General features: G+C 36.0%; 2 protein-coding genes across 4 annotated transcripts; both read right to left on the reverse strand.

The window, feature by feature from the left end:
- Positions 1-902: 902 nt before the first annotated feature.
- Positions 903-5,385, reverse strand: LOC121657219 (cytochrome c oxidase subunit 6B1-like). Of its 2 annotated transcripts, none has more exons than XM_042012626.1 (4): positions 5,215-5,385; positions 3,556-3,680; positions 2,042-2,142; positions 903-1,031 (listed from the first exon to the last, which is right to left on the reverse strand). In XM_042012626.1, exons 2-4 carry the CDS (start codon positions 3,659-3,661, stop codon positions 978-980), a joined length of 261 nt encoding a protein of 86 aa, XP_041868560.1. In that variant the 5' UTR covers positions 3,662-3,680; positions 5,215-5,385; the 3' UTR covers positions 903-977. The 2 variants fall into 2 exon arrangements, with proteins under 2 accessions (XP_041868560.1, XP_041868561.1); XM_042012627.1 differs by lacking the exon at positions 5,215-5,385 and adding an exon at positions 4,956-5,026 and having other exon boundaries at positions 909-1,031.
- Positions 5,386-5,899: 514 nt separating this feature from the next.
- LOC121628139 (C-type lectin domain family 6 member A-like) lies at positions 5,900-13,671 on the reverse strand. 2 transcript variants are annotated; one of them, XM_041967064.1, is made up of 7 exons: positions 13,478-13,671; positions 12,901-13,023; positions 12,654-12,743; positions 9,496-9,660; positions 7,913-8,064; positions 7,287-7,411; positions 5,900-6,591 (listed from the first exon to the last, which is right to left on the reverse strand). In XM_041967064.1, exons 1-7 carry the CDS (start codon positions 13,539-13,541, stop codon positions 6,438-6,440), a joined length of 873 nt encoding a protein of 290 aa, XP_041822998.1. In that variant the 5' UTR covers positions 13,542-13,671; the 3' UTR covers positions 5,900-6,437. The 2 variants fall into 2 exon arrangements, with proteins under 2 accessions (XP_041822998.1, XP_041822999.1); XM_041967065.1 differs by lacking the exon at positions 12,901-13,023.
- Between the last annotated feature and the right edge of the window lie 2,607 nt (positions 13,672-16,278).

Here is a 16,278-nt window from a genome sequence, read left to right on the forward strand (position 1 = left end):
AAAGCTCCAGAAAGCTTTAATCTTTCCAAGATCACAGAGGTTTAATTTAGGGTTTTAGAATCACCACAATAGCCACTGAAGAGGCCTTGTATTTAGATTGTTTTGTCAACTGTTATGCAATCTTGTATGTGATATCCTTTCAGAGATTGGACCAAGTCACTCTTGTGTAAGTCATATAAGTATTTTCTGCTCAAATTCTAAGGCAAGCTTTAAATCAAGAAAGAGGAAAGCTCTGAGTCCTCAACAAGTTATACTGTGGCCTTTAACAAAATTCAATGTAAACTCAGTAATTGTACATTAAGTTTAAACAAATTGTAAATTACATAACCTAATAGTTCTGTGGATCTTTGGACTTGAGAGAATTAAGCATTGGACTTCTGCGACTAAAACGGATTTAAGAAATTAATTTTTAAAAAATTTTTTATTATCATTTTTATTTTTTTTATTATCCCAAATGTTTGCTAATCAAATATGTATCTGTATCAACAAAATTAACTTAGCTTTTTTTGGTACTTCTTTCCATGCACATCCCATTTAATCTTATTTCTTCAGTACTGACAGACAAAAAAAAATTTTTTGTCCCAAAACGCCCTCCTTTCCCTTATATTGATTGTATAAAAGACTCAAATGCAACAAAAGAATAAACAATTCAAGAAGTTTATGTTCCTTGATTATGTTTCTTACGTCTTCTGAGGTTGTCTGGGAATAAAAGAAGAAGTAGCCACAAACAGAAAAGGACAGAAACACCTCTTGGCTACTTTTACTTGGACTCTTAAGACTCACGGCAGCAAATTTAAAGTCTACATATATGGTCCTCTTTAGGTTTACCCATTTTGTTTTGTGTTCAGGATTATCAGTCCAAGTACAACACGGTTTTAAGTAGAATTATTTATTTTCTTTAACTGCTTTTGTACATAAATATAGGAATGTATAACTAAGATTTTAAGATGAGAAAATAAATCATGAGGAATGGGCTGTCAAATCTTCCCTGCAAAAGTTCCTGCTTCCAGCTGGTCATCCCATTTATGAACCTGTAAGAGAGTTAAAAGAAGTGCATGAGACCAACAGAAAATGATGAAGCAACATAGTTAGATAAAGCAGGACTATAATGCATGATCCAATCTCCTGTATGCAATTACATTAAATCAAAAATACCAAAATTGTTAAATAAATTCAAACATGGGTTTTAAGTTTAGGTTTGCAGTGAGTCCAACAATCAAAATTTCATATTTAATTTATTCACACAAAATTAACAGAAAGACGCAACATTAATGATATCATTTTTTCCTTTCATGCCAGCCATTATACAACAATTATTGCATGTAATTAAAATGCTGACGTTAGCCTTTTCACGTTCACGTTGGATAACTGACAGATGATGAAATGTTTTGGGTGATGAAGTGAAAAGAAAGAAAAAGCAGGGAAGACATTCAAACAGGTGAAATATTAAACTTCCTTATGCGATTTGTTCTTGTAACTTAGTGTGACATAGCATCTTCCTATTGTGTTTATAAAGCACATTTACAACCACCTTGGTTCCTCAAAGATATTTGACTGGAATGTGTTGATTAACTAACTCAAACAAAAATAAAGGGGCCATGCCATTTAATGCTTTAATAACGACTAATACATGTTTTAACTGGATCCTAAAACTGACAGGGAGCCACTGTAAATCAGCAAGGACGACCGTAATGTGATCACATCATCTCCTCCCAGTCAGCATATGGGCAGCTGCGTTTTGAGCAAGCTGAAGTCGATGAAGAGACGACTGGCCAATACCATAATAAGGGGAATTGCAAGAGTCCAATTAGGACACAATCAGCAAATAAATGGTTTTTTCTAGGCCATTTCATGACATGTAGGATTTGACATATTACCTAAAATGTCAAACTTTTCCTTTAAAATGACTAAATGAATGGAGTTTATGGGAATTCAGTAAAACTTGTACTCTACACACTGACTGGGCGCTTGCCAAGCCCTCACAAGCGGAAAAAGACACTTTTGAGCACAGATTTAGAAATCTGTTTTTATAGGGACGTACCCAGCCAACGGGACAGAGGCTCTTGTACACCCGGCGGTACCACTCACAGGGAGCTGTGTCCTGGTCTTTGGCCAAAAGAGCTTTGTTACATCTATGGAAGTCTATTGGAGAAACAGAGAAAGGAAGTACCAGTTAGCTTAGGAGAAGATAAACAAAGAGATGGATTAATATTTTCTAATGTTGTCTCTGTCTGCAACTAATATTTGACTTTAACATATTTAGTATGTTAAAATAATATGAAAGTCTGAACTGAAGTATACACCATTTTCTCAAGAAATATTCCAGTTTGTAACAACTGGACATAATTAGAACGTTACCGTCAATGCAATGCACAACACACATAAACTATAAGATTCTATTTTTATTTGTTGTTGTCTTCATGTTTTCTTCAGTTTGGCTTTTTTTAGGTGCTCCTGTTGATTCTCTGCTTTGTTTTCTTAGAGAAGCTGGAAGAGTTTTGCTACAGGTGTAGCAGCTGGTTGGCTGTTTTTTTCTGTTTTTGTGTTGACTGTATTCATCACTGGTTATGTAACCTTCATCACTGTAAGCTGTATGGAAAGGTTGGATGGCTCTTCCTCTTATAAGAAGTGACAGATACTAGGCTTAATTTATTTATACACTTCTTATTTGCTTTCCTGCTATCCAATAATGTGGAGCCTTCACAAACATATTTAAAAGACTGCATTATGCTGCAGATGCTGGCTGCTTCTAAAGTGGTTTAAAAAATCCAGTTTTACAGAATAACATAAAACATTTGTGGCTTTTTTTTAAATCTATGATCTAACTGTTCCTGTTATTTTGAATCATATATATATATATATATATATATATATATATATATATATATATATATATATATGGAGGCAGCTTCCTCCATCAGTGTGTGAATGTGGAGTGAACTGGCTTTGATGTTTTTTGTGCCACATTTTGATGTGAGAAACAAAAATAAGAAACATAGTTTACTCTTCATGAGTGCACATTGTATTCTAGTTGTTTGCTTTGTGCAAAACATTCCTTACTGGCCATTTCAAAGTATAGAGTTTCATTGGCTATTTGGTGTGTCAGTCCTCGACAAGCGCAGTGTAAACACAGCAGCACAGACCTGCATGTTTTTGCAACACTCATACTGAATATTGTAGCCTAAAAGTTATAAAAGCTAAAAATGGTACAGAACTGGATTTTTTACCCATCTTTGGGGGGGGGGGGGGGGGGGGGAATCAGGATTCTCCTCTTTCAGTCATCACAACTGACTGACAGCTTTTATTACCTCCAGAGAGAAAAGGGGGTGTTATTCTACACAGCTGGCATCCCTGCACTTTCAGTTGTGGGTCATAAAGAAGGATGGTATAATGGGAGCTTTTAGCAGTTTTGAAATCATATCAAAATTTTTAAAACCATGATTTACCTGGAAACAAGTCATAACAACACAGTAAAACTGAACAAAAAACATGCGTAACTCAAAAAGATTAAATCAGATATTCTCAAAATTGTGTGAAGCAGGTTATCTTGCGTACCCAGATAGTTCTGGTAACAGTTGCGGGTCTGGTTGGTGTTGGGGAAGCGGGCATCAAATGGAGCAGTCCTGTAGTTCTTCAGCTTCTCGCTGATTTCGTCAGACATTTTCCCCCCTTCTGGTTCTCTGCAAAAGATTAACAACATGCCAGCAACTCCTGACTTTAATACTAGTACGCACACAAGCATTTGCATTATCAATAAAGGTTAAAAGTAAAAACAGACACTTATCTAATAAAAAAAAACAATTAGAAAGTTCTCCATCTGATAAGATTAGAGCAACAAATTTGTTATTAAATTAAATTGCCCATTTAAAAAACACTAGAAACAGTCAAGTTCTCTTCTTTATAATTAGAATTCCCTTCGTAGACACTCAAACAAATTAACTGCTAAATAAATGAATAAATAAAAATATTAGAAAAAGCTAAAATTAAAAAGTTTTCTATAAAACAAAGAAAAAGAGATTTCTGTCACAAAGCACAAGTAACTAATAATACGTGAAAACATTCCTGAAGTATATGGACAGAGAAGTTGTGTCATTTCACATTTTGCACTAATATTTACAGATGAAACTGTTTATTAATATAAAACTCCAATAAAATACCAAGTTACTTGTATAACCTATGTGTCACACTGCTGTATTATATAAGAAAACAAGTTCAGTTGATAAAACGTAGAAAAATAGTGCCCTATTTATTTTTAACCTCATTTTTCGTAAATAATCTATCAGGGAAATTGTTATGGAGAAGCTCATACATATACTGACGACAATTTGAAAAAAATGTCTCGTCTTTTGTAGAAAACCCTCTATAATTTGATGCCAAAGGGCTTTATTTCAGGTGTGGCTTAATTGATTCAGAAAGCAAACAAATAATGTAACTTTAGCACGATTCCTTCATCAAGTGGTTGTCTTTGTGAAAAATAAAGTTAATGTTTACTGAAAAGAACGCTGAGCTTTTTAAAGCCGTTCACTGACGTTAATCTTAAGGCAGGGGTAGCCAACGTCGGTCCTCGAGGGCGCCAATCCGGCAGGTTTTCCAGATTTCCGTGCTCCAACACACCTGACTTAAACTAACAAGTCATTGTGGAGATCCCTATAGGCTGTTGGATCCATTTAATTTGAGTCAGATGTGCTGGAGCAGGGAAATCTGGAAAACCAGCTGGATTGGTGCCCTCGAGGACCAACGTTGGCTACCCCTGTCTTAAGGGATAATTATAGTAAACTAAGCCTTGTTAACGGTCACTGCAGGTACGCTAATGACTCAGAAAACTCTTTTTACACTTAGATAACTTAATTAACATAAATAAATAACACAGAAACTAAGCAGTTACACATTTAAAATTAATTTCTAAAGATGTGTAACTCGAGCAGAACTCAGAAATATAAAATAAATTCTGATACCTTCCACATACACACTGGACTGTCTCTTACTCTCCGCGTCCTCAGGGATAGTGGGTACGCACTATTTATTGTCCGGGCGACCCGGCGGTTAGCCGGATGGGCGGGGTTTTTTAAACTAATTGTCCTTATATGTTAAGAGACCTCCAATGGCAACTGTTGCACTTTGCAGACTACAACCTGAAAGAAACGTGTATAAAATTATGGCTTCATACTTAACTTTTAATTTTAAATATTCAGTTTCGCACTGAAAGACCAATGCCTCTTGGTATGGAAAAGCCTCTCTCCGCCAGCAAACGCTCTCCCCTCCACTTAAGCGGCAAACTCACCGCCGCTTCTCATCACGATCACTTCTCTCTTTGGTGACCGGTTCATCGTTCGGCTGACAGTAAAGGAGCAGACCCACACATACGCAAGGCATGCTGGGACAAGGATTCTGGACCAAATATATTAAAAGAATGGCGCTGCCACCTGCTGGACGAGATTAGGAGGTGCAACCAGACAGCAGAATGAACTGAGTTAGTCCTCTGTTAAAATTATAATGACGAACTTTGATTAATTTAGAGGACAAAATAATCATAAGAATGTTAATCTCATATTAAATAGTAATGCAAGAATACACTGTAACCTTAGGATGGGCACTTCGTCAAAGAAACCTTGACCAAAATAAGAACAGGACTAACAGTTAACTGCACATCCGATACTTACAAATGCCTATCTTGGAATCTAAGACTAAATTCCGATCTCACAAACTAGTAAATATATCAGATGACTCCAAAGTTGATCTTTTATCAATTTATTCCATAAAAAATTATTAGTTAGAAATACAAAGTGATATATGTAATAATAACAACAACAACAACAACAACAACAATAATAATAATAATAATAATAATAATAATAATAATAATAATAACTTCTAAAACAAAAACACAACAGCACGAAAAAAGAGTTTGTAGCTGAAGTAATAAATTTCATGGTCTTCTCACTGTTATGACATCAATCAGCCACCAAGAACCTCAAAGAGCTGCTGTTTTTAATCTTTATTTATGCTTTATATAAAATAGATAAACAAGTAAATAACTCTCAGTTAAAAATGATACCTGCATTTATGACATTGTTAACTCACAGACTAGTATAAATGAGCATGAATAAGTAATTAACAGTGAAAAATTAAGAAATAGGGCTGTGATAATATAATAAAATATTATCATCATTGAGGATGTGAGAAAATGTTATAAAATTCAGTCATTTAAACAAACATGCATACAGAACATCAGAAAATCAGAAAAATAGAACAGACATTAAGATAAACTCTGTTTTTTGCTATCTTAAAGTAAATAAAAGGTATTGAGAGTTTGAAGTCAATAAAAACAATATTATAAAGAAATAACAGTTAAGGTTAATTGCTTGCTGTAGAAAATGCAAGAGAAACACGGACAAAGGAATGTGTTTGTGAGCTCGTTTCTCTTTTCATCTCTCTTCTCACTGTAAAGTTGCCTTTCTCCTCTCACAGATCCTCCTCATCTGGCTGGAGCATCTGGAGATGAACCAGCTCTTCCTGTAGTTGTCTCCTGGGGTGAGTCGACCGCACAGCTCCCTTCCATCTCCTGTTTTACCTGGCTCACGTTCCCAAAATCTGCAAAGACAAGTGAGCAGGGTAAAAAAGGAGGAATAAAGGAAAAATGAATCTCCCAAATGACTTCATCTGTCACCATGGCAACCGCTTCTACTCCACAGAAAGATACATTATGCAATTAAAGTAGTCTCTGACTGTCTTTTCATCTGCTTCTCAGTATATCCACAGCTGCAAGAGACCATAATTAGGACATTTTGATTCTCAAATCCAAATTTAGTTTAGTATATTTTTAATTAGCTTAACATGTGGCCTGTTTCATACAGTGTACTCATTCTCAGAATAAAAAAAAAGACCTAAGCACATTGCAAACTATGGTTTAGGTCAAAATGACTTGAACCATGAACTAATGTATTTTCCAGATCAACCTCTTTTTTTTCTCTCTTACTTTGCAGATGGCTAGCGATGGCTAGAAATAAATAATTTACTCTATAAAGTTTGGGAATTTTTAGTCAAGAAATGATAAACATATATAACAAACACACACACACTTTTTAGGTGTAAATCATGAGGAGAGTTGTCATTGTTCAGCATTGATAGATTTTAATATCTCAGCATCAGTAGCATGTGACTGGATGGCGCTGCATCCTGACAGCTGGTCCAGCAGCATCCGATCAAACTGTGACAAGCTCTAGAAGCAGAGCAACCCTCCCCTGGCTCCTCCTCCTACGCCTTCCTCTCACACCTCTCATACTCACTGTGCTCCTTTCTCCAGCAGGGAGCCATCGCTCCACTGCCAGGCCCCGTCACTGCTGCTGCTCCTCAGGCCCAGCCAGTATGAGTCTCCATGACTCAGACTCTGAGCAGTTTGAAACAGAAACACCTAAGAAACATGTCAGAAAATGTCATTATTTGTTTTTGCAGCCTTTTGACTGCCCCTCTCCTCTTCTTCAGTGTGTTTCATCTCTGCTGGAGAGCAGTTCAAAAGATAAATGTGTTATATGAACAGTAACTTTGGTGAAAGACAAAACCCTGAATGACCTGAAGTGGTGGCTGCTTCTTCAGACATATGCATACTTCTTAGAAGTTGTAAATCTACCCATGACCTTTCCTCTCCAATGCTATGTGTCTGTGTGTATTTGTGTCCTAACACCTAATATATCAACATCTCAGATGTTTACAACTGGAAAGATGCAGATTATGACAGTGAAGCTCCAAGTTAGACACAAAAACAGCAAAAGACTTTTCAGATTCAGCATGAAGACAGTTTCTAGTGTTTTGGGTACTATAAAAATGTGCTTTATGAACAGTAATGTTGAGAAAATGACAGACTAGAATAGTGTTGCATGTGTGTGTGTGTGTGTGTGAGAGAGAGCGTTTTAACCTGCTCCTCCTCTGTCCTGATTGTGGCTACAGCGCCACCCAATGACATGCAGCGGTACTGACTGCTGATCCAATCTGCTCTATCTTGACTGAAGAGGAAACATTTCTCCCCCTGAGGCATCCAGCCAACCAGACATGGTCTGCACTCTCTCTCTGAGTGAAGAAAAAATTAAATTAAATAAGTGAAACTCAAACTTATTTTAATCTGCTTCAAGCCATCAGTAACCCTTTCAATTTTCCAGCATCGATTTGAAAGTTTCCAGCTGTGAAGACATCCCAGTAGGAGATTTTGTAGCCTCTGCATGTGTAAATTATTAATTCGCAAGTACTTTTTTTTCGAAGCAGCATGAGATTTATTTTTATTATAATTTTGACCACATTAATTTACTCCTAGATGTATTTTAGGGGCTAAAATCCATTTTACACTGATGCAAAATTAATACAGCCTTGTAATAAAAGTTCTCCATCATGATGGCTATCAGTCTGAGCTAAGTTTGTACATTTCTTTGTTGCACTCTTAAAACTGTCATAGTAAGGCTGTGGTTTGTTTGCCCTTTCAAACAAATCAGAAGAATATTGCACATTGATGAGCACAAGTTAAAAAAAAATACAATGTGTGCAGAGTTAGCATGACTGCTGATTTACATCTGTTGTCCAATAGCAGGTCACAGACAAACCTCAACAATACAGGTATAAAAACAAGGTGCAGTAATAAAAAGTAAAGTGGACAATAAATATTGTATGAAGTGCAAAAGTTAAGGTGCATGAGACTTGAAAAATAGTTTTAGGATAACAAGATAAAATGCAAACACTATAATTAAATTGAAACACAGTCATTTACTGTTCAAACAGGAGAAGTATACAAAGGTATTCATGCATACAGTAAAAGTTTGGACACTTTCCCATTGGAAAAAGTAAAAAAAGTGTGTCTAAACTTTTGACTAGTATTATGTAAACATGTCCCGCTCATAACATGAATAAAACCATCAAAAGCAAGGCAGATGTACACAGCTACATACCTATATGTATCTGCACACTGCAGAGCATCTTTCTAGCTGTGAGAACAAGTTTGGTTGGTTAAAAGCCAATTTTTAAATGGGATTTAAAAGTGGTGTATGTGGTTTTCTTATTCCAGTTGGTATTGTGTTTCAGATGTTGCTACCCCTCACTGACAACATGGATAGTCCAAAAGAGGTGTGCCTGTGGAGGACCAAAGTATGCTCTTGTGGTGGTTCTAGTGGCCTTTCAATTAAACGATTTTAGTAGTGGTGGTGCAAGTCCATTTCATATTATGTATATGGAACAGTCATATTTAAATGTTTTGTCCGTGAAGCAATAATCACTGTGAGCACATATCATGGCATGTAGGAACATTCTAGCTGCACTGACACTCAGTGATGGTCTGATCCGTTAAAATATCTGCAGGTCAAGTTAAATTGTGTCAGATATGTTTATAATGTATTTTTTTAAAGTAAGGTAAGGAAAGCGTCTAGAATGGCACCAGATTTTTTAAGGTCAAGCTTTATAGGCTGTTTGCTAAACATCGTGCATACTTATAATAATAAAACATGATCACACACTCACCACCAGTGGTGGAATTTGTGATGGGGCAGTACTGGCTCAGAGATGGAAACTGGGTAAACAAGAGCTGGTGTGACTTGTTGAGCTTCTCCAGCCTGTTGGTCACATCTTTCAGTTTGGTTTCCTGCAGCGTCGACTGGGACTGAGTCATCAAGGTGATTTGAACCACTGTGGTATCAGATGGAAAATTACATACTGGGCACATGGATGTATCCATGGATACAGGATAAAAAAAGGATGTGTTGGAGAGAAAACAAAGCAGACTGATCGAAGTAAAAAAAAAGGAAAGGAAAACTGAGACTGTTTAAAACAACAGATAATCACTATAAGCCATCACATTTAAAGATCATTTAAAAAAAATTGAGAAAACTGACGTCTTTATTTCTGACTAAATAACAGCTGCTGTATATTCTAAGTGGTTTATTTTAATTTTCCTTAGATGGTCAAACTTGATTCCTTATTTTTCTTCTTTTGTTACAGGAAGCAACGATTATCCAGCCAATCATTCCTCTGGATTTATTCTGCTGTTGAACGAACCTCAACCCTGTATGCTCCAAAAAGAATGACTGTGTTTTACTCATGAAAGCATCCATTAAAATAAGAATTACAAAGCACTTTGATGCAATGATAACAGAACTCAATCCCCTCGCATACATCATCAGTGTCTTTTCTTCAAGCCTTCAAAGGAGCTGACGTGTTTTGATTTTTATTGTATTTCATTTCAAATCCTCTCCTCAGGTGATAAAATAATCAGTATAATTATAATCGGTTGACTGGCTTGACCTTTCAGTTCTTGGTCACTGAGAAAAGCTTCACTGGCATGCACATAGGGCCATCGGCTTGTTGCAGAATGAAGAAAATTGCTTTTTTGAAACCAAACAAAATATGTGTGTATTCTTTCCAAATTAATTATGATGCCATCTTCTTTAAAAGAAAAAAAAGTAAAAAAAAAAAAAGTGAGTAAAAAGCTGAGCAGAAACACATGCTCAGGCTTTGAGCTTTTATTTTTTTGGCTTTCTTTCTGGATTTAGTCCAGCTGCTCATTGGCTTGCATCTTATAGTATAGTCACTTTAGCTCCAGCTAGAATGGTATTCACACTTCATCTAAGCAGGGATCTAACACTTTCATTTTATTTTGGTCTTATAAAAAAAAGAAATCACAAACATTACATTCTGTTACGTCGTATTTTAAAGAAGAATACCTTGTGTTGGCTTGTACAGTCTCACTTGACTAATAGAGTAATTTATACAAATAATTCCTGAATAAAGCATGAAGGGTAGAAATTGAACAGATGACAAATTTGTGGCTTGCACTTGAAGATCTCTAAATGCTTTCAGTGGGGGATGATAGACGTTGCTTATTCATGTATATTTGTGAATCAGTGATCCCGTCATGCAAGAAATGAATGGTTCGATTTCTGTCCTCCACTGTGTTGTTAACAGTCATTGGCTTTTCTATTTATATCCCAAAATGGCATCAAGCTAGGCAACTAAGGGATGAAGCAGGAAGTTAAAAAGATATGGGGAGTGAAGGAAATAATGGCGACTATGGTAATTGGAGCATTTGGGCATTGATCTCCAAAGTAGGAGAGCAGCTCCAAAAGAATGCATTGTAATGCATTATTAAAATGATGAATGCATATTTGATTGTTCAGTGGTGCAAAAAAACATGATAAGTAATCTACAAGGATTTGAAAAAAGATGATATATTCAGATGAGTCATCTTTCAGCACTCGACATGTGGGCGAATGCATTTATGATGTACACCGAGAGAATATACAGGTTGCTCGACCCCAACAATGATGGCATAAAGTGTGTGTCTGGAGGGGAGTTGCTTCCATATGTGGCAGGGTTTGATAAGCATGAAAATGATGTGAATCATATGCTATGGTATTTGCAGTTGATAAACCCAGCTGAATGCCTAAAGGAGATCCTGGACTGATGTGTCAGATGTTCCCTACAGCCCAGTCTCATGGGAAGACAAAAAACACATAAAAGGAAGTGAACAGATGAAGATGAAATCTATATTTTTTCATGCTGTATTTCCATGTGTTATATTGTCTGTCCAGCACATTTTGAGTGTTTGGCAAAGACGGGCAAAACTCAGATCCCAGTTATCAAGGAAATTGTCATTTCATTAAAACAATGGGTCAGCCAGGTCTTAGCAGAAATGATTAAACGGTAATGTTTGTCCACGTAGGAAAAAGGTAGTAGTTCTGCAAGAAAGATAGGAGTGAAGAGGAAATCAACCTCTCTCTCCCCTTTATGTGGAACTTTTGTAATTGATGAACAGTAAATGTCATCATTAAGCTATGTCACATGCGTTCACGTCATCATGTCACAAGAGTGGGAATGTCATATGTAGCATGACAGGAACTCAAGGGACATGAACTGAAGACAGAAGCTAAAAAGGGTAATTTAGCTACTTTACAAATATTTCCAGCATCCATTTTGAAACTTGTTAGCTTGTTAGCTGTGGGCCAGTATGTGTAATATAAGTTGTTAAAGACGATTTGTAATGCAGTGAAGCATGTAGCTCCATCCCCCAACCCATTCGACTTCTAAATGTGGACTTCTTTTGCCTATATGCAAAGCAACACTTGAGGAATGACTGTACTCGATACGGTGCTGTCTGGTCAAAGACCCAGTTAATGGGTCATGCTGTTTACTACACACACTGAAATTCCTCCAGTTTCCCTTAATTATCTAATATTATGCAACACAGAAGGAGAAATATGCAAATCCCTTCAAACCTTCCTTTCTTTTTTGTTGCTTTTTTCTTTTTTGTGCAACAAATGTTCATACATTTGTTTAAAAACAAACTCATCAAAAATGGAGCAGTATCTTTCACAGATACTGCTTTTGTACCAGACCATAAATACGACCCCCGGTTCCTATCATCTATTTGAATAATAATGGTATTTAGTTTATTATTTATTTAGTGATTTATTTAAATTCATAACTAGTCTAGTTGTGAGGCAGGCCTGTAATAAGGGGACTGATGTTGATAAAGAAATAAAATGAATTTGACTATAAAAACTTAAAAAAAACAAACAAAAAAAAAACCCATGAAATATCGTCCGATTTTTGGATTTGGGGTTGTATGTATACAATTATACATCATTCTGGTCACTATGGCAGATGTAACATGAACTACTTACAGCACAGTGTCTGCAGCAGAGTGATGATGGTGAGCAGGAAGCAGAGCAGAGATAAGTAATGAGCCAGCTGTCTGTATTGACTGAGTGAACCTAAGACACAACAACACACAGAAAAGTTCAATTTGATTTAACACACTCTGTCATATCAGTGGGAATTCAATTATCACCATGCAACACATTTTTTTTTAAGGATTAATTGATAAAAACCAACCCAACAGTGCAGCACTATGAGCATTTCCTCACTTACCTCTAATAACATCAAGCCATGCTGATAGTTTGCTTTTCATTTTTGAGTAATTTGCTGCAAACACTGCAACCACATTCCTGCTGCGAGTTTTGTAGATTATCATAAGTATCTGGGACATGGGCTCTGGAAAGATTGTCAAAAGTAATATTTGAATGACATCATTAAAATCACTTTGATTATACAAGATAAGCTGCTTCTTCAAACCTCAAATAAAGCTGAAACTATAAGCATGGCCAGACGCCACTTGGGATGAGTGGATATAATTTCACTTCACAATAAATAAATAAAAAAGAAACTTAAAGTTGAGTGAGCTCATTAACTAAAATTATCAACAAAAACAACACTGATTTCATAGCACTCTTCTAAAACCCACTTGACACGGTTCATTAGATTTTGAGGCTAAAATGTCAAATACAGAAATAACAAGCAGCAGAAACCCACTTAAAGCTCTCGATCTTTGTAGGCGGTGAAAAGCTTTGAATTTGTTATATTAAAATTGATCTTAAATAAAGCATTTATAAAATGGAAATACATGCATGAAGCTGTGCTTCATGCAAAAATAATAAAAATTAATTACTTTTGTCTGTGGATGTTTCAGGAGTTTCTTCTTTCAGCACTGTTGATCCATCATTCACTCCCATGTCGAGCTGGTCACACAGACTCCACACACCACAGCGGTGCTTTCTTTGTTTTTAAATTAATGCATAATTGTCCTGTGTTAAACTTTGTCTCTAAGTCATCCGAAATGCTTTATATCCCCAAATGAAGACACATATGACAGCCCAGCATTCAACATTGAAATGTAAGCCGTATCTCATCTGAATTTAAAAATACTAGCTCACATTCAACTGTATGCAAAGCAGAACTGAGTCTGATAACCAAACAAGTCTGTTAGGAGGGGAAGCACATGAACGCCTCATTTTAATACAGTCAAACCATGTTGTTATTTGACATGGATATTTGCTTTTATTTTGATTAAGAAAGTAAAGATTAGCAGTTGTGTGTGAGGAGCAATGACCCAAACTCATGAGTTCACATCAGATGTGAAGTGTTTAAGCATATTTAGCTGAATATCTCTGAACATTATTATCTGCCCACGTGGTGACTGAAGGTCTCTTTCCCGGTATTCATACTGATGACTCATCTTGCACTTGAATGCACATCATATTTTCTTGGATTTTAGTAGAGCTGATCTGGAAAAATTGGCAGCATCTGATCAGGCCACTGGAACTGACCAATCAGAGCTAAAAATATACCTAACAAAGTGTCAAATGAGTGTAGTTATTAATCTTGATTATAAAAGTAATTATTGATTGAATATTGATTTATGCCAACGCATGTAAATGTTATGCGCTAAAATGTCAAATAAAAAGAAAATTAACTCATTATCTGTTGTGCATGTTTGGCTGATTTGAGTCTAAATTCTCGCTAGGACTGAGTGAGAGTCTGATTGAATGTTTGTCTCTTTGTGTTGTTCTGTGATTGACCAGGAGCAGCTCCAGCTTCCTCACAAGTCTGCATAATAATTCGTCATCTCCAGAAACAAACTTTGTTTTCTCAAAATAACAAGATAAATGATCCCAAACAAATGGAAATGGTAAATATACTTAAATGTACTTATATAGCGCTTTTCCAGTCAGTTTGACCACTCAAAGCGCTTTACACTACTTATCACATTCACCCATTCACACACACATTCACACCCCGATAGGCACATCGGGAGGCAACGTGGGGTTAAGTGTCTTGCCCAAGGACACTTCGGCATGGTCAGTGGAAGCCTGGAATCGATCCACAATGTAATTATTTTGTGACAATTTTTCATGTTGTTGAATCTGCACACGTTTCCTTCTTTTTTTTTGTTGTTTTCTTTTTTTTTAAACTTGTCCTGTCCAGCATCGTAGCAAGCAGAATGATGGTCTGGCTGACAGTGCTCTTCTCCACAGAACCAGGATCATCACTGAGTACCTCCAGGCTTTTTTTGAGTGAAGAGGATAAAATGGCCAACTGTAAGTGCAGACCTCAACCCGACTGAATTACTGTGGGATCAGATTGGTCATGCTGTACATGCTAGTGACCAACACAACTACACTGGCTGACCTTCAACAAGTCCTGGTTGAGGAATGGGATGCCATCCTCAGCTAAATGCAACCAGGCTGGTGTCCAACGTAAAGAGTAGACGTCAAGCTGCCGTGGCTTCGTATGGATCCTCCACACACTCAGAGTGCAAAATAAATAAAGTGTTAAAATTACCAATATGTGTTGTTTTCTTCCTTATTACTGTGGGAATGTGCAATTATCCAATCTAATCCGTGAACTCAAAGAGCTAAAAGGAGATTATTTCAAAGGATTTTGGTACATTTTTGGGGGACACTACCTACATGTTTAGCAGTTCTGCTCATTCCAAAGAAGCACAATTCTCAGAAGTTATACCTCATTGTAAAGGTGACTAAGCAGGCTTTCTAATGATGCATAATGCAACATCAATTGGAATTGTTAAAAAAAGGAGAAATAATTGACTAAACACAAATTTCTTTACTTCTTGGACTAAGTTATATGTTTTACTTTTCACACTAAAAATGAAAAATAAAGTCCTATTATGCAAAATAGAAAAAAAATGTTCACAGTTCTGTTTGAAATCATGAAATATATTAATAATTTTATTCAAAATCCTCACATATTTACAATATTTAACAGCATTTAAAATGCATTATCTTACTCTTTCAAGTTTTACAACCTTATTTTATATTTTGGCTTACACACGAGGGAGGGACTGTTGATTGAACACACTGTCATACTTGAGTATATTTACAACCAAAGACAGAAAAATAAACAAAATCAATTCTATGAAATGTTGAAATGTACACCAAAGGCGAAGACAAGTAAGGGTTTATGTTAATCTGTAATGAACAGGACTCTTTCCTTTTCATTTTTACATGTCAATATTAAACTACACAGTTAAAATATATGGGAGCAAAACTTAGTGACAAAAAAATTTAAAAATAAATGATAAAATACATTTGGCCCATTACTATTATAAGAAGAAACAGGAGCATGGTTTCAAAGTGCTGCTCACCTTGGCATCACAAGTGAAGATTTTGCAGATTTGTACAGCTAAAGCGTGAAAATGAACCACAGATATTACTTTTTACTAACAAAGTGAAGTCAAAGCAGCATTGTCTGACCCTGAGTTAAACTCAGATGGCAAAGGGCTATAATTATCAAAAAAATTAATAGAAGGTGCATTGTTGTTATTGACTTATTTACAATGTGATAAATACTGTAATACATTCTCATTATAAATCAAGAACACACTAGGAGGAAATTTATGTGTACAAAATAATTTTTCATTATAAAAACATGAGAGAAGCTATAAGCAGC

The sequence above is a fragment of the Melanotaenia boesemani genome, chromosome 17, assembly GCF_017639745.1.
Source record: "Melanotaenia boesemani isolate fMelBoe1 chromosome 17, fMelBoe1.pri, whole genome shotgun sequence".
Taxonomy (NCBI): domain Eukaryota; kingdom Metazoa; phylum Chordata; class Actinopteri; order Atheriniformes; family Melanotaeniidae; genus Melanotaenia; species Melanotaenia boesemani.

Excerpts from the sequence above, each read along its gene's own strand:
- LOC121657219 (XM_042012626.1), bottom strand. The coding sequence starts at position 3,661 with ATGTCTGACGAAATCAGCGAGAAGCTGAAGAACTACAGGACTGCTCCA. Across the intron at positions 2,143-3,555 it reads CTGTTACCAGAACTATCTGG|ACTTCCATAGATGTAACAAA; the intron begins GTACGCAAGATA and ends TTTCTCCAATAG. Across the intron at positions 1,032-2,041 it reads GCCTCTGTCCCGTTGGCTGG|GTTCATAAATGGGATGACCA; the intron begins GTACGTCCCTAT and ends ACTCTCTTACAG.
- LOC121628139 (XM_041967064.1), bottom strand. The coding sequence starts at position 13,541 with ATGGGAGTGAATGATGGATCAACAGTGCTGAAAGAAGAAACTCCTGAA. Across the intron at positions 8,065-9,495 it reads CACAAATTCCACCACTGGTG|AGAGAGAGTGCAGACCATGT; the intron begins GTGAGTGTGTGA and ends TTCTTCACTCAG. Across the intron at positions 7,412-7,912 it reads TCAGGACAGAGGAGGAGCAG|GTGTTTCTGTTTCAAACTGC; the intron begins GTTAAAACGCTC and ends CATGTTTCTTAG.